Source organism: Diabrotica virgifera, chromosome 6, assembly GCF_917563875.1.
Source record: "Diabrotica virgifera virgifera chromosome 6, PGI_DIABVI_V3a".
Lineage (NCBI taxonomy): Eukaryota > Metazoa > Arthropoda > Insecta > Coleoptera > Chrysomelidae > Diabrotica > Diabrotica virgifera.
Genome location: NC_065448.1, coordinates 96,721,524 through 96,748,596, shown reverse-complemented (window position 1 = coordinate 96,748,596; position 27,073 = coordinate 96,721,524). Strand labels below are relative to the sequence as shown.

Genomic DNA, 27,073 nt, shown 5'->3' with positions numbered 1-27,073 from the left:
TTACCCCCTCCCCGTTCCGACGAGCTCTCTTACGCCACGATCGGACCAATAGAAACGAAGATATGACGTAATGCCCTTTTGGCATATTCCGATGCGCACGCCACATACTGCATTCAACCCCTTTTTCATCCCCTTTCCAACGATACGTCACACGTCATCCTACGTTAAGCCGTTTGGCATTTATTAATATTTAAGGGTTGCGATTTAGGGGATGTGCCAGAACATACATAGGTTATCTACTAGTGAGTATATCCATCTGTGTACTCCAATTGTGTCATTGTTCTAAAAAAGGAATTTTAGAAAAGCTTTCTGAGAGAACACTCGGGTTCACAGTAAAACTTGCCCTTATACATGGGTTAAATAACTGTCCAATGTGTAAGAAAGCCTCGTTTGTGTCTTTTAAAGTCATATGGAGAGTTAGTTTATTAAAGGCTTCGTCGTTTGGTTTCATTACAATAGAAAACTTTCCGTAAAATATTTCCATACCTATACCTTCGTAACTACCTACTTATTTAGGGGCGAGTTGAGCACCTGCAGATATTTCGCAGAAATAAACAAAAACTCCATATTTCGCATTTATCGCATTTATGTTCAACATTTCGCCGAAATTCGCATCTATTTCGTAAATACGAAAATTCCGTACCCCTATTAATGACTTTAATGATTTTTAACAGTTTTCTATCTGTACCTATTCTCCTCAGAATATTTTCGTTTGTGGTGTGGATTGTCAAAGGTATTCAAGATTCTTCTATAAAGCCAGTGTTCAAAAGCTTCTAACTTGTTCATCAGTCTTATGTTGAATGTCCAGGCCTTCGTTCCATACATCTAAGGCTGATATTAATGCTACTGTTACAAAAACTTCTTAAAGTGCCTATCCGTTTCGGATGTTGGCGATCATCATGGCTATCTTGACTTTGTTTACCGCAGCGCGGAACAGTTCAATGGTAGTGGTGTTATACCACTTTCGTAAATTTTGAAGCCAGGAAATGCGTCTTCTTCCCGGGCCTCTTTTACCACTTTCCTTCCCTTGGAGAATCAGTTGGAGAAGGCCGTAACGTTCTTGATTTCTCATTACATGTCCTAGATATTCTAATTTTTTTTTGTTTTGATGGTTATGAGAATTTCACACTCTTTACCCACTCTACGCAAGACTTCCAAATTAGTAATTCGGTCAACCCAGGATATACGTAAGATGCGCCTATAACACCACATTTCGAAAGCTTCGAGCCGATTCAAAGATGCAACAGTTAGTGTCCACGCTTCCATTCCGTAGAGCAGAGCTGAGAATATGTAGCATTTCAACAGACGGTATTTTGTTTTTAATAATATGTCTCGACTGTTGAAAATGGGTCTCATTCTAACGTATGCTGCTTTCGCTTTTATTATTCGCTGTTTAATTTCTGTTGAGTGGTCCCATTGGCTATTTAAATTCGTACCCAGCTATGTATATGGCTCAACTCTTTCGATGTTCCGTTGGTTGACTGTAAGTTGTGCGTTTAATATTGGTTTTTTACTAATTGTCATAAATTTAGTCTTCTTTATGTTAAGAGCTAGTCCGTATATATCTGTTGCTGACTTCTGTTTACGATTTGTTAATACATATCTGTAAATCATTCAGATTATCGGCAAAAACTATGGTGTCATCTGCGTATCTAATGTTATTCAACCATTCACCAGTTATTAATACTCCTTTCGCACAACCGTCTAAACCTTCCTTAAATACCCATTCAGAGTAAATATTGAATAGTAGTGGAGATAAAATACAGCTCTGTCGTACTCCTCGTTCTATTGCAATTTTATCAGTTAACTCATCTTCTATTTTGATTTTGGCCGTTTGATTGTAATAAATGTTTCTGATAATTCTTACATCTTTGTTGTCAATTCCAATTTACATAATGAGCTTATCATTTTGATAAACACTTTAATAAGTTTAATTAATTTGATTAATTAATGAGTTAAGTAAAACAAATCGCATTAGGAGTAATACAATATTTTATTCAGTACTCACTATATTTACAAAAGTTATATTGATTGTTCCTATAAAATTCTGTTAACATATATGGCTTTCTTATAAAATAAAGAAAAAGAATACAATGTAGATATATTTGACGTGACTTTGTATCTCAATGGACGAAACTTATGTATATACTAACACAAACACTCACACACATCTAATTAGCATCATAAACAGAATTGTATGCCTAAATTTTGAGAGTAATGTTATAAAAATATTTATACAATATTGCACCAGGAAGTATAAAGCATAAAAAAAAGAAAACAGCAAGTGAAAAATTAATACCAAAGAGGCGTTCGAATTATCTCACAGCACAGGAACATTCTCAAATGTTAACAAAACATGGTTTAATTATATTACAAAACAGTTTAGTACTTTTATTATTTTACATAGGTCATAAAAGGTTTAAAAAATATTAAATTTTCTCATTTTTATTTCCGGTACCTATAGTGTGAGATATATTCTTAAAAACGTATTTAAAAATTAAAGAATCAACTAAATATACAGGGTGTCACGGAAAATAGTGCGATCCAAAGGTATGGGTAGAATGCACCATTTAAAAGAAAACTTTCTTATATTTTTTTCTAAGGTCATCTGTTGCCTCAAAAAATAAAAATAAATGTATTTTAAACTTACGTTTTGCAACCCGGCAGTTTAATTTATTTTGATACAAAGAACGCACATATTTGTAAACAGTCGTAAATACCTGTAACCCGAGAATACATCGTATTGTCATGTTTTCGATTCGGGAATATCACGATATGTTATTACGCAGAGGTGTAACCAGGATGATCCTAAGGGGGAGATTCCAACTACTTGATGATCTCTGGGGGTATGGAATAGTAATGGTATTAAGCGTATAGGGCTCAAAGTACATCCAAATGGGGGGGTTATAGCCGCCAAAACCCCCCTGGTTACGCCTATATTATTACGTACGGTGAATCTCACTGTGACAATAATAGGGCTATTCCCGATGTTTTGTGAATGTGTCCCACTAGCGGTAGAACACGAGTTACTACCTAACCATAGAATAAATATACAGAAGATGTGATTTTGGTTATATTCAGTGATAATCCAACAGTTAGTACCCGTATGTAGCTAGAATGGTTGGCATTTCTAAAAACATTGTTCACAAGACAGTGGCCACTTCGAACATTAATTTATTGTAATAATAATTTTTTATATAAGTTAAAACAGTATATAACTCTTAATTAATAAATATTTAATAAAAACAAGTGTTTTTCTATATCCTTGTTATCAATATCAATACAAAATTATGCCTAACGAACGCTGATTCATGAAAGTTTTTAACGTAGTATTATAATAAGGAGCGCAACGTTGCCGGCTGTATTTGCTTTTCTGTGGACAATAAGCAAACGGATTAAATGGATTTTAAAACGGTTAACTTTACAAAAAAATATTATAACACTTTTTTGTTACAAATGGTGCACTCAGCCCATGCCATTAAGAACGTACTATTTTCCGGAACACCCTGTATAAGGGAAACACACAAGTATACAAATCACTTTACGCTTAGCACAGTAAGTAACTAAATTAGTGGCGTTAGAATAAATATAGAAGCACACCCAGCAAACAGGTTTGAGCCCAGTTACGTGATAATTACGTTAAATTTACGGCAAATTTCAACGAATACGTAACTCGGAGATTTATGACGGGAAAAAAACGTATTTCAGTGCCAAATCATTCACCAATATATTTTTGCTTCCTTTATACATGTTTGACATTAGAATAATATAAAATCATAATGACGAATATTGTACATGTTTTTTATCATAGGTGTGAATGTCGGTTACATCGCAAAGGTACGTTTATTTCACGTAATAATCACGAAACAGAAATAACTTCCTTTGGTAAAATTTTGAGAAATATTTTTGAAAACAAAATTTTACAACGGTGTTGGTTAAATACGTATCGCTTGAATTTTACTCCCTGTATTTTATGGACGTCGAAAAATTAGATGTATTCCACGTAAAGTAATGTAAATAATACCAATATTTAAACAAAAAGTTTATGATTTCGCTTTTAAAATCATTTAGCATAACTATTTCAATCCAACCTTGATTTGAAGCTATTTTTGCTATTTTTTTTTTTCTTTAAAAATATCACAGCTAAAATGATGTCGAGTCTAATTTTCAAATCGCGCGCGGTGGTGACGTACTACCAAGCCTTTCTCCTCCTTTAAATACTATCACGTGACCACGATACGTGATTAACATAGTTGGTTCGAAAACTAAATTAATCGATTTATCGAATAATAGGATAATTCGATAGGATTATTTTTTTATATTATTCTGGTATTGAAATAGATTTTTAGTAAGACCAATTAGGTAATAGCAGAAGAAATTTAAAAACAAAAAGAAAATATGTAAAACTAATTTAAAGTAAGTAGAATAGTTTAACTGTAATTTAAAAATAATCGATTTTTATAATCGATGAGCATAACCTCTAATATCAATATCAGCTTCTCACATTTCTCACAACAAAAAGTGAAAGTGAAACGTGAAGAGCTTTATTTCCCTCGTTTTATTTTAGGCGGGTTTATTTATAATAATGCCTTTCGTATTAACGTTTACCTCACTGCTCGAGGGTTGAAGTGTCGTGAAAAAACAAGAAAGTGTCGTCAAAATAAAAAGTGACCTGTGTTGTGTTTTGTGTTGGCAAATTTTTTAATGCGTCTTTTGGTCGGTAGCATTTTTGGTTCATTATCTTGTATAATAATTATACAAGACAAATGTTTTAAAGTCTCTAAATTCTACTAAATAAATACATTGATAATACTTTATAGGCTTGTTTTATTTACGTCATATGAGGATAATAATTACATGATTAGTAAGTTAATTAAGGTCGAATTATTTACGTGAACCGAGGACGTATCTTTCACGTGAATACTAATATATACATTCCCTAAAAGATATGTTAATCAACACGTATTTGCAACGTGAATTTCCCGAAACATTTTATTGGTATTTAAGGTGAATAACACGTCTATTGAAGACGAGTTATTCACGTAATTTAAAGACGTATTTTCAATGTGACATTCCAACCAAATTTTCACGTGAAATTCACGTAAGCAATTTACGTATATTGGTGACAAATGTACCAGAAATTCACGTAATTAACACGTCGGTCTGTTTGCTGGGCAGTTCTTTCATTTTGACTATCAACTGTACTTCCAAATTCATTCAAAGCTTTTTACGAATACCATTGGTCCACGTCCAATAAATTCTCATTATATTATTGTACAAAAGATTTCGAAGTACAAAAAGTCTTATAAAAAGTTAAATTCTGGAATAGGACACTTTAGACAAAAAGATGACAACTAAAATGTATATACGAAATTGTTTTAAGTAAAATTCTAGTAGGACATTACTATAGGATTTTGATGATCTAAAATTGTATTCTATAATACATCAAATTACAATAAATCAAAAAATATTGTTCCTATCAAAGCTTTTGAACGCCATGAATAACAAAACTATGTTGTCATGAAATAACTAGAGAACATTTATGAATCTATTAGTATAAATGTCAACATGACTGATAGTTAATTAGTATCAGTACGTGAATAAGGTAAAATATTGTTAATCTTTAACGTTATGACGAAAACTCTACAGGCCTGGAAGAGAAATAGCTGTACATACACGAGATTAACATACATATAAAATTTAAATGCAGATTGACTGCTATGCTCTCAAATGGGAGAGACAGATATCATACTTATATTGGCAACACCGCTACGGTACGTCTAGGGGCGTACAGAACTTTTTATAAATTCCGCAGTGCAGTTAACGCTCTAGTCTAGCGAATATGTATATGCTTAAGTGTTAAGGAAATAGTCTTTGTTATAAAAAGTTATTTCGATTGTTCAGTAGTCATTGTAGATTGTTCAGATTGTCAGTAGTCAGGCGTACGAAGGCTAGTCAACACAATTTATTAATAGGTTGTGTTTATTTTTCTAATGTTACGTAAATGGTAGACCTACTAGAACTGATGTCCTTAGTGATAATAGGACCAATAAGACTTACCAAGATTGACAACATAGTTTACCAAGAGAGAACGACATGTCTTTTGCGAAAACATGAACAAGATATATCTTGATCAAGATTAAAATTGTTCTACAAAGATAGTAACACTCGTATCGACGACTGATTTTGATAAAACTATTCCTCGACCGAAAATGTCGTGCCAAATGACTTTCTTCTGTAGGGATATGTCGATAAAAAAATGTATGGTCACTTCCATCACATTTCATGAAATAGTTCTACATTTAGAAACACTCCCATTGAAAATTACCGAAAATTTGAGACCGGTAAAACCAAGCTTTCTTAAAATATGAGAACTTATTACACGGTCATTTAGCGTGTGAGACTAAATGAGATGAAACCATTAATATTTTGGGTAATGAGAGAAACAACTTTAAGAGTTATATTTTGAATATACAATTATTTTCATTTTAATTTCGGAAATACTTTAGTTCTTATTCTTCTTATCTAGGTGCCGTCTCCGCTTCGAAGGTTGGTAATCATCAGAGTGATTTTTACTTTTGAGACCGCGGCTCTAAATAATTCGTTGGTACTACATCCAAACCATCCCCTAAGGTTCTTCAGCCATGAGTTACGTCTCCTTTCTATGGATCTTTTTCCCTGAATTTTTCCTTGCATAATGACCTGGAGTATGTATTAGGTATTTATCTCTTCTCATTAAATGTCCCATATGTCTCAGTTTTCTTCTCTTAATTGTTAGAAGTGTGGCGACACGCTTCAATTACTATTTTGCTAATTTTAATTTTTAATAATTTTCAAAATGAAATAATACGTCCCATTTAAACTTCACATTTAATATACAAACCATATGCATAGAAGGGCCTGTTAAGTTTTAAGAAACGAAATATATCCCTATCCAGATATTAATGGTCTGTTCATTTTATGGGAAAAAAATTCCACATGTCAATAAATCAGTCTTCCACTTCTTTAAAAACCACAGACATGTAAAACTTATGTTTGTAGTTTAGTATAGTCACAGCGCGCACCCGGTGCAGTCACACCACCACACTCGCAAAGAATAACAAACCCTCTTTCGAGAAATATTCACGCTATTTTACCGACACAAATAAATATATTATTGACAGTTTGTTGTGTTTACATTTATTTTAATTTCATTTAATTGTTTCCGTAAACCACAACGGGACAGAAGTACTTTTCTTTTCTTATGCATACGTATCATTACCTCTACGTTGGTTATTCTATCTACCCATGAGATCTTCAGTATTCTTCGGTACATCCACATCTCGAATGCCTCCAGTCTCCTCACGGCCATATTCTTCAGATTAGTTCTTTTAAGAATTATTATTCCTATAGTGGCGGATCTAGAAATGTGCCTTGGGGAGGGATGAGGTGAACTTCCAATTAAACACCAACCAAGAGACATAAAAAAGATAAACTTAACTACATAAAAGACATATGCATTCAGTTCTCTTAATTTTCCTAAGTAACGGGTTTATTGGGCTGACGTTAACCCCAAAAGAAATATTTGGCAAAATAAAGTAATGTAACATTTTTACTTGTTTTATTGCTAGTAAAAAATAAATTTGTACCGCACTATAGACAGCTTCGCGTTAAGAACGGAACGTTGCAGAGATAGGGCTACGTATTTCTTATGGACGATAGAAACGCGCCGAATGAATCTTATATCGACAGTCCAGTTGTCTAGTAGCAACACGTGGTTTAGCAACACTGATCTGCGTAAAAGTCTACAATGCGTCCACAGAGAGCATTGATATCAGAAAAGGTGTGCGACAGGGATGTTCTCTCCCCTCTCCTTTTTAATATTTACTCCGAACAAATTTTTAAAAAAGCACTGGATGAAGCAAACGAAGGCATAAAAATCAATGGAGAATTGACAAATAACATCCGATATGCGGACGATACAATCGTACTTGCCAGTAGTATCGATAAACTTCAGTATCTTATGGACAGGGTACAAAGAGCGAGTGAAGAAAGAGGACTTAAACCTCAACATAAATAAAACAAAATGGATGCTGGTCAGCAAAACTCAAAAACCTGCCAGACAATTGAAAATAAAAAACCAACTAATTGAACACCTTGACTCGTGTATATACGTTGGAACAATTGTCAACTCGAAATGGGATCAAACAATCGAAATACGATCTAGAATTGAAAAGGCCAGAGCAACATTTAAAAACATGAAAAATATATTCACCCATTCCGACATATCTCTCCCACTAAAAATACGGCTGCTAAAGTGCTATGCATTTCCAGTCTTGCTGTATGGCGCAGAGGCATGGACACTGACGGAAACATTAATGAGAAAGCTGGAGGCATTCGAAATGTGTTGTATCGACGTATCCTCAAAATATCCTGGACGACTCACACCACCAACGTAGAGGTACTGCGCCGAATGGGAAAACAAAAAGAAATCTCTTTCACAATTAAGAAACAGAAACTTGAATATCTCGGTCATATTATGAGACATGATAAATATATACTCCAACTGATAATACAGGGTAAAATAGAAAGCAAACACGGACCCGGAAGAAGAAGACACTCATGGCTTCAAAAATTACGCCAATGGTTTGGACTAACATCGATCGAGTTATTCAGAAACGCCGCAAACAAAATTAAAATTGCTATGATGATAGCCAACATCCGTAACGGACAAGGCACATAAAGAAGAAGTCCATTATTAACGTGAAATAAAGTATAGCGCAATTATTGCTAAAGCCACTAAACGACGTCGAAGTGACCTTGCAATCTTTTTGCTTGTGTTTTAGCAAGTTGCAGAAGTTCTAAGGTTAACGGTATTGTCTATGATTAGGACGATTAGAGAAGAGTACGAAGACGTAAATTTAAATAGCTGATATAGATGATATGTAACAAATTTAGTAAGAAATAATGCTAGTTAAATAATAATAAACATATTTTATTCGTACATCCTACTAGAACTTAACTCTTACTGCTTGGTTTATACATTTTACTTATCAGCTTATACACTACTCGTTTCTAAACTTTTTGTACTAATTCTATAGTCGTACGCGGCTCAGTTTAGAAATTACGTAACTTAGACACAATTTTATGTTTCTTGTACAAAGCGATAAGTACAGTCTTTTGCGAATTTATCTTTATCTAAAAATACTACTTTGGAAATAAAATGATAGTCTTAGGAGGTAACTGCTTACGTTGTTTTTGTATCAATCGATATAGTTGGCACATTTGTACATTAGAAAAAGCAAAATTAAGTAATTTATTGTCATTTTATTTTAAAACAAATATAAAAATTTCTTGGTTAAAACATGTTGTATATGCTAGCCTCTTTTGGAAAGAATACCACATAATTAAAGTTTCAATTTAAGAGTAGAATTTTACCTACAACATAAATTACGTTCGAAAATCTGAATTGCCTCAGAAAAACATCTTTTGAACAAAATCAGATAGCTCATCAACACTTCGTATCGTAAAAAATGAATAACCATTTTCACTTCGTATCGTATGAACTCTTTTAACAAAACAAGTTTAAATTCGGCTTAACATCAAAACTTTAAATTATATCATATACATTTTATTTCCCCAAAATAAATTGTTTTCTCTTTTCTCCTGTATAGTCCTGTCGCCAGGGGGGGGGGTACAACGGCCTCCTTAATTCAGATGGACTTACCCAAGTTTTTTTTATGTATTTTGACCCGTAGAACACGAATTTTTTGGGTAACAGTTGATCCGGATGTCGATAACATTGTTATAAACAAAGAACTTGAGGAATTACATAACAACGATTTTTCGCAAAACAAAACATTTTTTTGTATTTTATGGGTGATTCTCAGCAAAAAATGATCTTGCAAATTTTTTCGTAGGATGCATAGTTTTCGAGATAAACGCGGTTAAACTTTCAAAAAATCGAAAAAGTGCAATTTTTGAACCCGAATAACTTTTGATTAAAAAATAAAATAGCAATTCTGCTTACTGCATTTGAAAGTTTAAGTCAAATTCTATCGGTTTTGATTATTTGCATTGTTAAAAATTAAGTTTTTATTTGTTAAACAAAGCCATAAACACATAGTGTTTTCCGTGCCCAATGCATGCGTTTTGATGTACGTAATCTACGTAAAAATTGTCTGTATGCGCGCCTACTCGTTTGATTTCAAATGAGAAATGCATTGAAAACATCATTCAATCACTATGTGTTTATAGCTTTCTTTAACAATAAAAAAATTAATTTTTAGCAATGAAAGTAATTAAAACCGATAGAATTTGACTTAGACATTCAAATGCGGTAAGCAGAATTGATATTTTATTTTTCAATCAAAAGTTATTCGGGTTCAAAAATTACAATTTTTCGATTTTTTGTAAGTTCAACCGCGTTTATGTCGAAAACTATGCATCCTACGAAAAAACATTTTTTGCTTAGAATGGCCCAAAAAAAAACAAAAAAATGTTTTGTTTTCCAAAAAATCGCTGTTATGTGATTCCTCAACTTCTTTGTTTATAACAATCTTATCGACATCCGGATCGACTGTTACCCAAAAAATTCGTGTTCTACGGGTCAAAATACATAAAAAAACTTGGGTAAGTCCATCTGAATTAAGGAGGCCGTTGTACCCCCACTAGCGACAGGACTAGTATGACTAATAAACTATATAACTTTAAAAAATATTATAAGTGATCCTATGATAGGTTAATACTCCACTGCCAAGTTGAATATATCTTTAAAAAGATATTTGTCAGATAATATGTCACAAGAAAATTGGGCAAATTTTAAACGATCCTTTATTAAACTTACTTTCGTTACATACTTCTTTGGTGTTGTTTATTAAAAAACTTGGTTTGGGAAAAAATATTTTTTGCGACAAAAAAAAAGCAATGTAAATTTGACCAAAAGTCATCTACATATGTACAGAATATCTAAAAAGGTACAATACTAGCCAACACTTTTTCCGTAATTCAATTACGATAAAAGTATATATAAATTGTGCGGTAAATAAATAATATCACTCTAAGTATTAATACAAAAACATTATTTCAGTTACCCAATAAGACTGTAACAAATACAGGGTATAACAAAAAGACAAATTAAATTACATATTCTGAGACCAATAATAGTTCGATTGAACCTAACTTACCTTAGTACAAATATGCACATAAAAAAGCTACAGCCCTTTGAAGTTACAAAATATCGTAAAAAACAGTGAAATTTGTGCACCCTATAAAATTTTATGGGAGTTTTGTACCCTTAAATTATTATTGTGGTACCATTAGTTAAACACAATGTTTTTAAAACTTTTTTACCTCTCAGTACTTTTTTGTTAAGTCGAGTTTTTATCGAGATATTTTGAGCATTTGTAAAGTAAATCCACCTCATATTTTGTAAATGGTTAAGTAAGATTATATAGACCTGGTAATATTATAAAAATTTATTTTTAATTTACATTTTTAGGTATATTTTAAAACATATTAAAAAAGAAGCCGCATCTCGCTAACAACTGGCTTATCGACAAAATACTAAAAAGAAAAACATTTTTTTAAAAACATCGTGTTTAATTAATGGTACCACAATAATAATTTAATTGGAAAGTACACAAAAGTTTGGGGGAGTTTAAGGGAACAAAACCCCATAAAATTTTTTTGGGGTGCACAAATTTCATTGTTATTTTTTTTAAGATGTTCCTGCCATAAGAATGCTACATGTCTATTTTCAATAAAAAATCTCTAGTAGTTTTCGACATATTGGAAAAAATCGATTTTCATTTTGTACCTTCAAAGGATTGTAACTTTTTTATGTGCACATTTGTACTAAGGTAAGTTAGGTTCAATCGATTTACTTTTAGTCACAGAATATGTGATTTAATTTAGGACCTGTCTTTTTGTTACACCATGTATACACTTAAAAATAAATTTGGGAAGTACCTACTAAAAATAGAAGGCGTTAATAACGTTAGAATAGTAAAACGGTACATATGAAATAAGAATAATTTTACAAAGTGTAAATGGTATAGAAAAATTTTACTTTTCGTGATGTTTCCGCTTTTATTAAAAATGTTTAGTAACATTCACTATATAAGTGACTAGTCAAGGTTATGATCTAAATATATCACAAAGAAACTGCTGATTGCCAAATAGGTAGTCTGTGAACAGAATTCAACTAACTTCTTCTTTTGCCAGATGGCCTCTAATAGAATGTGTTTCTATTTAGAGTGTATGCCATTTACATAAGACTATTATGTATATTTCATACTTATTTAAAGAAACTATAAAATGTTGATTCATAATAGGTTTTTTGTGGAATTTAAGAATCAGATTAAAAATTAAATTTTTAAAATTTATCAAATTTAAGATTACCGCAAGTCGTAAAATGAATACTCCTTTAATATTTTGAAAAAAAAAAAAACAAAAGTATAAATGTACGTATCCATACGTTGGTGCTCCGTGTAGCTGCTCAAATGGATTTGGCATGCGCTCCCCTACATATAAACCGCAAACCGGTTGAATCAAAAAGGGTGAGCGCCGAGCGGGAGCACCAACACATAGTGGAGCTGTTACACGGAGCACGGAACACCAACGTATGGATACGTGCCTTTAGGATTCTTGATTCCTGCTCCTTGCATATTTTATTACCTGATAATTATGTTAATTATTCAGCGTTTAAATACACTATTTGTTAAGTCAAAACTAACTCCAAACGTACAAAATAGTCGTCAGGGACGACACTTGAAATTCAAAAACAGCATTTTCAGATCTTCCTAAAATATTCTTGAGATGAATAACACAGTTTGTCGCCTATAATAAATAATGCAATCTACACGAAAACAGTCAGCGTGAAGGCACAGAAGACCCACACACCAACTAACTATCAACCTAAAGAGTGAAGAGAGCAATATGAAAAGGTAGTCACACAGTAGGAAACGAAACGAAACGAGTTGATATGCACTGACAGTAATTTTTTTCACAGGTACTTATCCCAGATGGAGTAACCGCGATTTCTGCGCACTGAGTCCGTGCACCGTGAGGCACAGCTTGGTGGATAGATCCTTAGGGTAAGAACAGAACAAGTGGGTCGAGGTGGAGGTGTAGGTAGCGGTGGATGCCACTAGTTAGGTCGCGGTCGATGTCGACAGCACATAGGAAGGAGGTCACCTGCGCTGTCAGTTGAGCTAGAACCACTATCAAGTGAAGTAGTTTAATGAAATTTGAATAAATTCAAAAATAAACTGAACACAAAAAGGGATTATATAAAAAGTATCAACTTAGATAGCGCAGGTAATGACAACTTGGCTTCAAACGGACCAATTACAGGGAAACATCCTTGTAGGCCGCGCAGTAGACATCCATGTAAAACAACCTCATCGATGTAAACCTCCTGAATGGCATCGCGCTAAACCTCCACCGCGACTTACCTGCTCTGTTCTCCTTCATTCACTACAATGTGTTTGTTTTACATGGATGTAGACATCGACCGCGACCTCCACCTCCACCGCGACCTACTTGTTTTGTTCTTACCCATAGGATAGTTGGCTGGTGAAATGAACAAACAAGTCCGCTGGACAGGCACACATTTGTAGAAGAGACAATTCTAGAGGTTTCACAAAAAGAAAGGTAAACCAAGGAGAAAGGCGCAAAACGCCACCCGTACTAAAGTGGCATCATCGTAGAAAGGCCTCTCGGATGCCCCGTTTCCCACGGCATCTAATATCAATAAAGTAAAGCCTCCCCAACGTTATGTCCTCGATTGCGGAGGGCATGAGGCAGCTTGGGGGGTTAGGGGTGTATCGTCTCCACGAGGCGTGAACTCTTTGATTTTCTAACATGAGAACACCTTACCCCATGAATCTCATTAGTCCATTGAAATGTTACATTTAGGGTTGCATTTCTTAGAGGAGTCAATTTTATTTTTTTTAATGTGTAGGGGCGTTCAGTAGAAGCTTAAGTTCAAGTTTTTAGGGTCGCCACCCTTGTCCCCCGGCCGCCATATTGAAAAAAGTGGTGCAAAGGGCTTTCGCGCTGTATCTCCTAAACTAGCAATCCTACAGAAAATTTAATTACACATAAAATGTAGCAAATTAAATTTTCTACAATTTTATATCTATTACTTTTTATCGTCAAGTGACCAACAAAAAAGTTATAACCAAAAATAAGAGAAAATTTTGTAAGAAGTTTCCTTTTGGAGGTTATAACTTTTTTTCCGTTCATTTCACAATAAAATAACGTCATAGCGATTTTGTAGAGGATTTTGCAATGAACAATTTTCACTATAAAGTTGTTTAACTTTACTTATTATCTAGGTTTTACAACGCTCCAAACTTAACCAAATTCTCGAATTCTCATAGGAATACAATAAAAATAAATATTTTTCTATCCATATATTAGGCGAGCGGCATCAACCGTTATGCCGACCACGAAAATCAAATTTAAGGTGAATGACCCATTTTTATCTAGAGGCGGTGGAACATGTTCAAAAGTCAAATTTTATACAAAAAATCCAAAAATCAATTTTGATGATTTTTCAAATTTACCTCGCTGTATCTTTGGTCGCTGTAAATATTTCCTTTTGAAAATTTTACTGTGTCATATCTGAAGTATGTAGATAACAATGAAATTTGTCCAAAATGTTTAAACACATTAAAAAAGGAGTTGTTAATTTTTAAACATTTTGTCATCATATTTCGTTAGTTTCATGTTTACTTAAAAAAGTTGAGTGACAAACTTTTTATATTATAATTTTAACCAACACAACAATAAAATATAATTCATGAAGAGGTTTTTTGGAAAATTTTAAGACAAAATATATAATAGGAAAAAAGTTATGTTACTTCATAGACAAGCTGCACAACCCAAAAAACGCTTAAATCTCGAGATCCTGACCACGGTGTGGTGAATGGCTAATTTTGATCATACTTTATGATTTTGATATCAAAAATCGTTTTTTGCTCTTCTTAAGAATTTTGCATTTTGCGTTTGCGTCATTCTTCTTCTGAACCGGCGAATTTGTCCTCAAACAACTTCTTGGGCCTTTTCTATATATGCTTAGGGATATAAATTTTATAGTGGGGAGAAAGGTCAAAAACAGAATAATAATAGCATAGGAATGTTAAAAACATAATAAATTGTATGAATAAAAAATATATATAGATAGAAAAGTAATCCTAACTTTTGTTTTTATTGTATCCCTATGAGCATTCGAGAATCTGGTCAAGTTTGGAGCGCTGTAAAACCTATATACATAAATAGAATTAAACAACTTTATAGTGAAAATTGTTCGTTGAAAAACCCTCTACAAAATTGCTATAGTGTTATTTTATTTTAAAATGCACTGAAAAAAAGTTATAACCTCCAAAAAGAAACTTGTTAAAAAAATTTTACATATTTTTGTTTAAATCTTTTTTGTTGGTCACTTGACGATAAAAAGTAATAGAAACAAAATTGTAGAAAATTTAATTGCTACATTTTATGTTTAATTAGATTTTCCGTAGGGTTGATAGTTTACGAGATATAGTGCGAAACCCCTTTGCACCCCATTTCCAAGATGGCGGCCGGGGGACAAGGGTGGCGACCCCAAAAACTTGAACTTAAGCTTCTACTGATCCCCCTTACACATTAAAGAAATAAAATTGACTCCTCTAACAAATACAAGGTATGGCTTAAAAAATGTAACATTTTAATGGAGTACATGTCCCCTGGAGCTGATTTACATTGTTGTGTATGTATGTTTTCGCAGATGTAAGATCGCAGACGATGGAGGGCCATAGTGGATGCGGCGAAGACTCACCCCGAGTTGTAAAGCCAGTCAAGAAGAAGAAGAAGTATGTATGTTTTCGAACATCAGTTACAAAGTTATCTGCAAAGATAATATAAATAATATAACATGTACGGTTACCTTCGGTATAAAATTTATTAAAATCCCTTAAAAGGGCTACATCAATCACACAACGTTTTCGATATATAAAATATCATCATCAGTGTTAGAACTGGTTGATCACATGCTGATCCACCACAAAAAAATACCCGGGTATAAACTATAAACCCTTTAAATGGTATAAAAATTTGTTACATTAACATTGTTATTTAAAATTTCAAACGATGGATAAACTTTATGAGGATAAGGCCCTTAGGCACTGTATGACTCCCCGATCACGTAGGTTACTGAACAGATGGATTTGTCTTTCCATTAGGAATGGAGAGACAATCCCCCATCACGTGGGTTGCTGAATAGGTGGGTTTGTCTCTACATGAGGAATGGAGGGAAAATCCACCTGTTCAGCAACCAACTTAATGGGGTGAGTCATACAGTGCCTAAGAGCCTTATCTTTATGAAGTTTATCCATCGTTTGGAATTTTAAATACCAGTGTTAATCTAACAAATTTTTATACCTACCATTTAAAGGGTTTATACCCTGGTATTTTTTTGTTGGCTCAGCATGTGATCAACCAGTTCTAACACTGATGATGATATTTTATATATCGAAAACGTACTGTGATTTTTTCAATAAAAAAATTATTTAAAAGTTTCGTTAGGTACTTGCTTTAGCAATTCAAAATATATAACTGAAATACTACAACCTATTTGATGTATCACATTTATTAAGTTTATTTGCAGAACTTCAATTTCTAATCTAAAACTTATACTTTTCTCCAAAACCAGGTAAAACTTGAAAAAATAACTGAATTATGTTCACAGACTATCCTAAACGACTCACCCTACGAAAAATAATCCAACAAACATTGGGTGCGTTCGGTCGACCTCAGCGGCTGACTGTAAGCACTAAGCGGCTAAGTGGTTGTATCCAGCGGTACTAGGGAACACTTAGTAAATCTCCTCAGCGGCTGACTTCCAGCGGTGTCGTCTAAATGCTACCTTTTACTCAGCTGGCCAGCCGCTGAGGTCGTCTGAACGTACCAATTATTTTGCAGTGCGCTCTACTCCACCACAATCGCGTTTAGGATAGAACAACACTCTAGTACAAACATTTTAATGCGAAGAAGTATTTTAAATCCGATTTTGTATTAACTTTCTGACATTCAGTTGTGTAACTTAAGAGATAACACAAGAAAGATTATCGAAGAGGAATGAAGCAAACATTTATTAAACTAAATGAGATCTAACATAGTTAATGACAAAATATAACATTTCCAAAAAAACTAAGGTGGGATGTATTTCGATCGGTTTCTTTACATAAGAATTTTCTTGGCATGCTATGATAAATAACAATCCATTCGTCGATTAAATAAGGCAAATAACATTCAGATTGTACCTAATTTACACTAAACACATGTTTTTAGCAAATTTTCGGTTTACTAAAATTTTGTACTATTTTTTAATACAAAATACCGTGAATATTTACTGGATTGTGGTAAACTATCAATAATGGAAATACAAACAAAATATTTACTTCTGAACAACACTATGGTATAAAAATATTCGAAATCTTGCTGTTACTGTTTTTATTTGTTTTATGTTTATCAAAACCATGTCAAGAATTCTTTTCTCGAGAAACTGATCCAAATAAACCTTTTATAAACTTTAATCTGGGACTTCTCTATAAGGAACTTCGGACGTAACATTGAATCCTTCAAAGTAATGGGTAAGGAATTCAAATGTCGGCCTCTTTTCGGGATTGGCATCCCAACAGTTCAACATTATTTGATAAATTTCATCAGGAACCTGATGTGTTGTTGGCTTGGGCATTCTATAACCTTTATCTACTAGATCTATGACTTCTCTACCGTGCATGGCGGGATAAGGAACTTGTCCGTAGGTGAATAGTTCCATCAGGAGGATACCATAGGACCAGACGTCGGACTTAATGGAGAATTTACTATAGATTATAGCTTCGGGGGCTGTCCATTTCACTGGGAAGCTAGAACCCTGTTTTGGACAATATTCATTGTCTTCTATTACCCTGGCTAATCCAAAATCACATATTTTGGCAATGTTGTTTTCGCCTATAAGTACATTTCTTGCGGCAAGGTCCCTAAAAAATACAAAGATTACGACCAGTGTTCAATATGCGATGTAAGAAATATAAATGGCAAAAATTATTTATACTAGAAGAAAACTGAGTTAGAAAGAGCTTTTGAGGGTACCGGTTAGAGACCAATTTTCCAAAATGATGATAAGTACAAGGTAGTGATGTAACGAATATACGTATTCGCATTTGCATTCGCGAATATTCGCAGATTTTGGCATATTCGCATTCGTATTTGCGTTCGCGAAATTTGTGCAAATATTTTGCGAATATGAACATCAGAAAAAAATAATTTAAAGGTAATATTAGGTTAATAAAATCAAAATCTATTCACTTCTCACCTTTTTTTTATTAAGAAACGACAACTTAACCTCGTATAATCATACATTATCAGCCTAGACTTTATTTTATTATTTGCTATTATGTAATAAAGCTTAAGATTCAGATTGATTTACATTAAATATCAATTAACTTTCATTATAAATTTAGACAACATGACAAAAAAAGAAAATAATTAAAAAAAACTGAATATTCGCATTCGCATCCGCATTCGCGAATGTTGGTTGCAGATATTCGCATTCGTATTCGCGAATGTTCAAAAAATGACATTCGTTACATCACTAGTACAAGGACTACAAGGCATTGTGAAAATAAAAGATGATTACACTTATAGGACAATAAACACAGCAGTTACTCATCAAGCTCAAGGTATACGTCAAGTAAAAGCCCCTAATTAGAGAATCAATTTGGGGTCATTCTTTAATTTACTACTAAAAATTACGAGAATAACCAAAAAACCAATTAACTTATAGAATATGCTGTGTAAAGCCACGAATAAGTAAGATCCTAAAAACTCAGTAACGACCGTGGGTTAAACCTAACACTACTCTAAAGCAGTGGCGGTTCGTGGTAATTTAAGGAGGGTGTTCAATTAAGGAATGTATCTGTAGAAACGATGAATAAGCGCCGCAGGTGAAAAATTTTTGGGGGCCTCGCAAAGACATGTTCTGTAAAATGAAACCTATCTTTGACCTGATTAATCAGGATGTCACACACTTTTTTGCTTTGTGCAATATGATACCTACTGAATGATGGCGCTTCTTTGGTGGTGAAGGTGGACGATGTAAGTTACGAATATTTGAAATTGCTTTGTCCAAACTGTTCAAAAATCCGTTTATTTTAACGGCATGCAAAGACCGACATTGAAATATAGTTTCATTCTTTGAAAACACTAAAAATGGAAAACAAAACAAAGAATGTAGTTTATCACACCCGCATAACCACGAAGTTTTTCTATATTGTTCAACTTTAAAACAATGTTTAAACTTTTTGTTTCTTATGGCACATTTTTCTACCAAGTTTATCTCCGGCCAACGTAGTCCATTCTTTTTTTTATAAGAAGTTGATTTTCAAAACTATTTGCATTTACTTTTATAAACGTCACTGAATAAGGTTCCATCCTAAAAACTACCAATATTGTATTTAATAATTCCCACAACAGAAAATGCCAAACTGTGAATCGAAGCGCTCCGCCGCGCCGGTCTCTGTGTGCACTGCACAAATACTCAATGTTTTAGATAGGCGAATCACTGGTCTCACGGATTTAAGATATCTCTTTCTTCTACAGGGTTACTGTATAGTGGCTGGGTTCAATTTAAATTCTGCACTTGCCACGTGCATCTAGCGGTGTAGTGCAAATAAATGATATGATTAATAATAAATAAAGTTATATTTTAATGATACTATGATATTTATAAGATTTAAGAAAAAATATTTAATGGTACTATAATATTTATGAGATTTTCAAAAAACTGTATTTTAATGAAATTTTATTGGGTGTTCACTGCACAAATGAACTAATGGAGAAACCGCCCCTGCTCTAAAGCTAAAAACAAGAAAATAGCCGAAAAAACAACACTCGAATAAGAGTAGCAAATGTGTAGTATTTACAGAGAAATCCTTGTAATAATCGGGTTTCCCTGCTATGCAGATAGTGCAGTTTAGCAGTGAGAAAATGAGAACTACCTTCAGAAAATTTACACATCCGATTTACAATGTAAAACGATAATTTTCATAAACAAAAAGTAAAGCTATAATAATTTCAAATGACGCAATTCGTTGCAAATTAGAAATTAAAGACAAAATCATTGAACAGGTGATGGAAACAGAGTACCTAGGAATTGAAATTATCCACCGACCAAAAAATAGAGGAAGTGGTAAAACAACAAAAAACTAATGTATACAGAATACGTAAAGACATAAATACGAAGTCTGCGAACAGAATATGTAAATGCCTGTAGGACTTTATTTGATGAAATCAGATATTATCAACAGAAGTAAAGACCAGAATATACATAAATATGAAGCTGTGGTTAAACTAGAAATGGCCTACAATTTTTAAACCCGAAACTGATACAAATATATGAACAAGTGCATATGCAAAATAAAAGAAATAAACATGTGGATCAAGAACACACAAATTAAATGGAACCAGTTGGTACCTAAATTCCACCCAAGTTCAAGAAATCCATGGTCAGACAATCTCTGGAGAAGATAGAACTGATAAATTTTCGAAGGGAATATAAAAAATATAGAGCTGGTAACTAATTATTGGAACAGTTTCAGAATACCAACCGTTGAAGTAGTGCTGAATGGCCCAACGTTAATAAGAAATGCGGGTTAAAATATAGTACGTACATAGTTAGTACTATAAAATAATACTTACCTATGAATAAGTTGTTTAGATTCCAAATATTCCATTCCAGAAGCTACTTGGAAAGCAATATAAATCAAATCTTCAAACTGGAGATGTCGCCCTTCATCTTTCCTAAGGAAATCCAGCAAACTGCCTTTACTCATATACTCTTGCACGATGTAAATCGGTTCTTCCTCGCTACACACTCCATATAATGCTACAAGCCTCTTGTGTCTAAATTTCTTCATAATTCCCGCTTCTTCTAAGAAAGCGGCAGTTGACATAGTACCTAAAAATAGAAGAAAGAATTGTACAAAAATATTTTATGTAAGAATGGAAATATTCACATAATTATGATGGCTATAATAGGGCGCTTCACGTTAAGAACGGAACATAGAGTATATAGAGCTACGTATTTCTTATGGACGATAGAAGCGCGCCGATGCCGCTTCGTATCAAGAGAAGCGCGCCGATGCCGCTTCGTATCAAGAATGAATCATATATTCGTTGATCGTATCAAGAATGAATCATATATTGGCAAACAATACGTGTCTGTGAGCTTTGGCAACACTGATCTGCATAAGCCAAACGCTCCGTTCTTAACGTCAAATAAAGTTTAGAAACTTAAAAATAATATACAGTCGGAAAAATGAAAGAATACCCATAAACGATCACATCAATCGCTTATTTTGTATTTGCTATCTTTTTCTATAACAAACGTTTGTTATTTATAGAAAAAGACGGCAAATGCAAAATAAAACAAAATAAGTGATAAAATAGTTATAAAAACAAAATAACTGATTGATGTGATCGTTCATGGGTATTCTTTCATTTTTTCCGACTGTAGGTAATCTTTCAATGTGTTCCTGCCAATGACACTATCGTGATCGGGCGTACCCTGGAAAACGATTCATTAAATAAACAGTTCACCATGATTTTATCAAATCAGTCTAGTCAGGAGCAACTATTCTAACGATGGAAATAAATATTGAGGGTATACCTAGAGATAAGTGCTTCTAATGCAGAAAATATATACAGGGTGTTTCGTTAATAATTGTCCATATAGTAACTGGACAAACCTTAGCACAAAATACGAAGATTTAACCTAAAACACTTAAATACAATGTGGTTCCTTACTGAGTTACAAGGTGTTTTATCTAAAAATTTAAGAACTATTTTTGCTCAGTATTTTAAAATTATTCGACGTATCCTTTTCATACTTGGCAGGAAGTATAGGTACTGTACAAACTACTAAATTATGTTGAACAAACGTTTGTGGCTATTACCAGAGGCGTACGACGGGGGAAAGTGAATTGTTGACCCTTTCCAAATTCTACGCCACTGGTGAAATTGCTATTTTATAACGATAAAGTCATTAGTTTTCGAGATCTTTGAAGTTAAAAATGAAAGGACACGGTTATTTTGATTAATGTTTTATGTCGCTTCATTTTTAATTTCAAATATCTCGAAAACTAATCATTTTATCGTTACGAATGAAAGAGTATATTATGTACATAAAAAGTATTGCAAAATCAAAAAATTACACTAAAATAGCAATTTCGTCAGTGGCGTAGAATTTGGGAAGGGTCAACCAGACACTATCCCCTGTCGTACGCCTCTGGTAGTAGCTAGACACGTTTATTTATCTTAATTTAGTAGTGTGTACAGTACCTACACTTTCTGCCAAGTATGATAAGGATACGACGAATAGTTTTAAAGTACTGGGTACAAATAATTTTTAAATTTTAATCATAATATGTATCATATCATAAATTAATCAAAATAACTGTGCCTGTTTCATATTTAACTTCAAATATCTCGAAAACTAATGACTTTATCGTTACCAATGAAGAGTATATTATTTACGTAGAAAGTATTGGAGAATCCAAAAATGGCACTAAAATGGTAATTCCTCCAGTGGTGTAGAATTTGAGAAGGGTCAACCATTCACCATCCCTGTCGTGCGCCTCTGGTAGTAGCTAGAAACGTTTGTTTATCATAATTTAGTAAGGTGTCTAGTACTCGCACCTTCTGCCAAGTATGAAAAGGATACGTCGAATAGTTTTAAAATACTGAGCAAAAATAATTTTTAATATTTTACATAAAACACCCTGTAACTCAGTGAGGAACTACATTGTATTTAAGTGTTTTAGGTTAAATCTTCGTATTTTGTGCTAAGGTTGCTCCAGTTACTATATGGACAATTATTAATGAAACACCCTGTATAGAGGGCTGAATTCGCCCAAAACCTAGGATTCCCTCATATGGCACTATCTTCGCCCAACATGAGTTGAACATAACATAATCTGCTATCAGTGAACTCTGGTTAAAAGAAAACAAACTATAATTATTTCCCTATACAGCTTTAATTTCCACTCAATATAAATAATAAAAAAGTACCTTCTCTTAAAGTTTTCACAGCCACTTCAATATTGTTCTTCCACTTTCCGTAGTATACCTCTCCGAAGTTTCCTCGTCCCAGTCGTTGAATGAGGACTAGTTCATCTCTAGGAATCTCCCATTTATCACGATATGTGGGACCCAAATCCCACATTGTAGGTTGCGGTCGTTTACATGGTTTCGACAATACATGACATAAACCGTAAGCATTTTCTAAAAAAATTAAATATAACGTTGATCATTTGAAACTAAGAACTATTTGTATATATGTAATAGATAAAACGCTAACGAATAAAGGTTATACCGTTGATTGATAAATATATATCTGTATATTTATCAATCAACGGTTATACTTTGTATTTTTATTACATATTTAATTTCCTATACTTCGTTTTTAAAATAGGAGGAGTAAATTCAAAAGACAGATTCACACCCAATAATGTCATCAGAAAAATCACCAGATTTATCTTCTTTTTTGGTTGGTCAATTTGGTCATGTCGACGATAATCCATAAAATATTTATTATACTAATATATCGCTAAAGAGTTCTTTTTTTTTTTTTTTTTTTTTTTTTTTTTTTTTTATTTTGGCTTAGACTTACCGTCATACTGCCAGACACATAAGGAATACAAGTTATCAAGTTATACAAAACAGGTTTAAAACAAAGATAACAACTAAAAGGTATTAAGTAACACTAAGCTTAACAGCTAAAACTACTAACTACCAAAGGTATTAATTAAAAATGTTTAAGGGAATTATAATGATAATTTGCTGTCTTTTAAAAAGTTAATTAAAGAGTTGTATACATCTACAGAACCAAGTGATAATAAATATAGTATATTCCAAGGAGTTGCTACTTTACATTTTAATAAATCATTTATTAATTTAGATGAGTAAATTGTATTTTTAGAACAACCAAAAAATATATGATCTAAATCACTTTCCTCTTCACAATGCTCACATTTATCATTATCCAAAACCTGTATTTTAAATAAATGCTTTGGATAACATGCGTGCCCGAATCGTACTCTAATAATAGAAGTTATGTACTTTCTAGAAGCTCTACAAGACTTGTACCAAGGAAATTTGGGAATATCGGGCTGAATTAACGAGTATCTATTTTGATTCACAAAAGAGTATTCCTTCCACTGGTAGCTCCACTGCCGATGCAGTGTTGACTTGAAAGAGATTATACTATCAGTCAGTGTTATTTTATGTAGAATACTGGTATCGGATGAAACGCTTTCTTTGGCTAATAAGTCGACATACTCATTATGTTCAAATCCTGCGTGTGCTTTAATCCAGATAAAATGTACATTGATTCCTTTGGTTAAAAGATTTTGTTTAATATGTTTAATTTTATAAATGTATGGGCAGTCTTGGATGTTTGGGGGTCCATATTTACCAAGAGATTTCAATACTGCTAAGGAGTCAGACAAAATTATAATATGGGCGAAATCTAAAGAGTTCTAAAAACAACTGTTTTTTATAAATTCAGATTAATAACGCAGAAAACATAAATCGCCGATATAACTTAATTAATCTATGAATTTTAAATACCACCAGTGTCATAGGATTACCACAACGTGTGATGAATATGGACTCAAGCTAAACACCGCAAAGACAAAGGTGATGGTTGTCAGTAAAACGCCAATACTACCGTAAGTGGTATCAGCTGATGATGAACAACTGGAGAGAACTAACAGTATCACCTACACCTACCTTTGTAATCTAAATGAGAACTGGGACATGAGCAAAGAAATTAGAATACGTATAAAGAAGGGCAGAGCTGCATTCTTTAAGATGAAGAAACTGTTATGTGGAAGCAATATTACTTTGAGTCCGAAAATTAGATTAGTGAGAATCTCATAACACATAACATCTGTTATGTTAATAAGGATATGTTAAGGAAATAAAAATAATATGCTACGCCGACGACGCCATAATAATAGCCGAAAATGAAAATGACCTACAAAGATTAATTAAAGAATTCGAAGACACGGCGCTCATATCCTCCTGAGACCTGATGTCCAATTAAATGGATATTTATGTATTATATATATATTTTTTGACAAGAACTAAATTTACAGCGCCGAGTCCCGCGGTCCATCGTAGTGTACATACAATTGAACCTAACAACAGTGCGCCATATTAATATGAGCACATTTTAACGTAATTAACCTGTTAATCGCAAGTGAAAAAAATGGCGGGTAGTTGTAGGAAAACAATTGATGGTAAGTAGCTAATTTTATTAGATTATTAACCTAAATGTTGCTTAGTCTAATAACATAGGATATTATAAAGGTATTCATGTGATGTAGTTGTCTTATCAAACTATTTTGAGTTTGTTTTTTTATCTAAAACAGGGATGTCCATTTCTATGGACGTCAGATCCTTAAGCATACATAAAATATTACATCAGACTTTTTTGTTTCGGTTGTCTTTGGTAATAAAAAATATTTTAAGACTCGAAGTTAACAATGAAAGACTTCTTGAATAACTGGATATAATAATGGGATTCAGAACACCCAATGCAATTCATGTAACATCGGATAAGGTAAGGTGATGACTCGATTGGGTCGTGGCTCTTCTGAGCAGGATGTAAGGTCTGAGAGAAAAATTAACATAGTCCAATGATATATATATATGAAATCAGTTATGTTAGCGTCAATTGCATTGGAAATAGAACCTTCAGATGAATGTAAGCGATATTATCAGGTACCCCAAAAAAGGACTACCGATATGATGAGGTACCTAGACCAAAAATTGTTAAAAAGTACAGTGAATGCATGGGGGGAATATATTTAATTGACAGGATGATAAGTTACTATCGAATGGGAGCTAGAAGTAATAAATGGACAGTCAAAACCATGTTTCACGTATTTGACCTTGCGATTGCCAATTCTTGGATTCTATACAGAGGTGACCATAAGCAACTCGGTGGTGCTAATAAAACCGTTATGCAGTTCCTGGAGTTTAAAATAGCTGTTTCTGAGTTAAAGATAACATTTGTGAAAATTCTAATTTTGGGAACATTTCAACATTGGTAACTAGAAATAGTTCCAAACCTAGACAATCACTTCAAACTTCTACTAAAAAAAAAAGATACAACACATGCCTACAATGGCATTAGAGTTAAAAAAAATCTGTTTGATGCAAGCTTCCAGATTGCAAAGGTAAAACAAAAGTTTATTGTGGATCATGTAACAAATTTTTATGTTTAACAGCAAATAACAATTGCTTTAAACAATTCCATTTACAATAATTTTGTATTGATGCGATCCTGATGTCCATTTGAATGGACATAATTTTTTCATATTTAGCAAAAAAATAAAAATTTACATGTGTTTTTATACTAAAAATCATAAGAGTTTTATTATTAAATAAAAAAAAACAAAAAGCTCAGGTTAGGTCTCAGGAGGATATACAACATGGTGATCTTAACAGAGAAAACTAAATCGATAGTGATATCAGCGGAACCGAGACGATGTAAACTGGTCGTAAATAACAAAATAATAGAACAAGTGATGGAAACGGAATATTTGGGAATTGGGAATAAAACTGTCAAGCTGAAGTACAGTGGAAAAAGGCAAAAGTGGAAGAAGAAGTACAAAAACAAGTGAACATGGCGAACAGAGCAGCAGGATGTCTCAACAACACAATCTGGAGAAACAAATACCTAACAACGGAAACAAGAGCAGATACGGCGAAAACACAAATACTACTGGAAACAGCAGAAATGAAAATCTTACGAAAAATATCAAACCAAACTCTGAGAGACAGAGTAAGAAGTGAGGAAATACGAGCGAGATGTGGTATAGAAGAAATAAACATGTGGACCAAAAGAAGAAAAATGGAATGGAATCAACACATAGAAAGAATGTCAGAAAATAGAAGAGTACGAATAGCAAGAGACAAATCGCCAAATGAAAGAAGAGCATTAAGACTACCGAGGAAAAGATGGTCAGATAACGTC

At 33.2% G+C, this 27,073-nt stretch overlaps 1 protein-coding gene across 3 annotated transcripts in view; it reads right to left on the bottom strand.

The window, feature by feature from the left end:
- Positions 1-1,974: 1,974 nt before the first annotated feature.
- Positions 1,975-27,073, bottom strand: part of LOC114332919 (tyrosine-protein kinase Src64B) — a 699,550-nt gene continuing 674,451 nt past the window's right edge. For all 3 annotated transcript variants that reach the window (XM_050653635.1, XM_028282708.2, XM_028282709.2), the window contains 3 exons: positions 23,098-23,310; positions 20,728-20,986; positions 1,975-18,008 (listed from right to left, as the gene is read on the bottom strand). In XM_050653635.1, the coding sequence (XP_050509592.1) occupies positions 17,558-18,008; positions 20,728-20,986; positions 23,098-23,310 (923 nt within the window). In that variant the 3' untranslated portion in view covers positions 1,975-17,557. The remainder of the gene's footprint in view (positions 18,009-20,727; positions 20,987-23,097; positions 23,311-27,073) is intronic.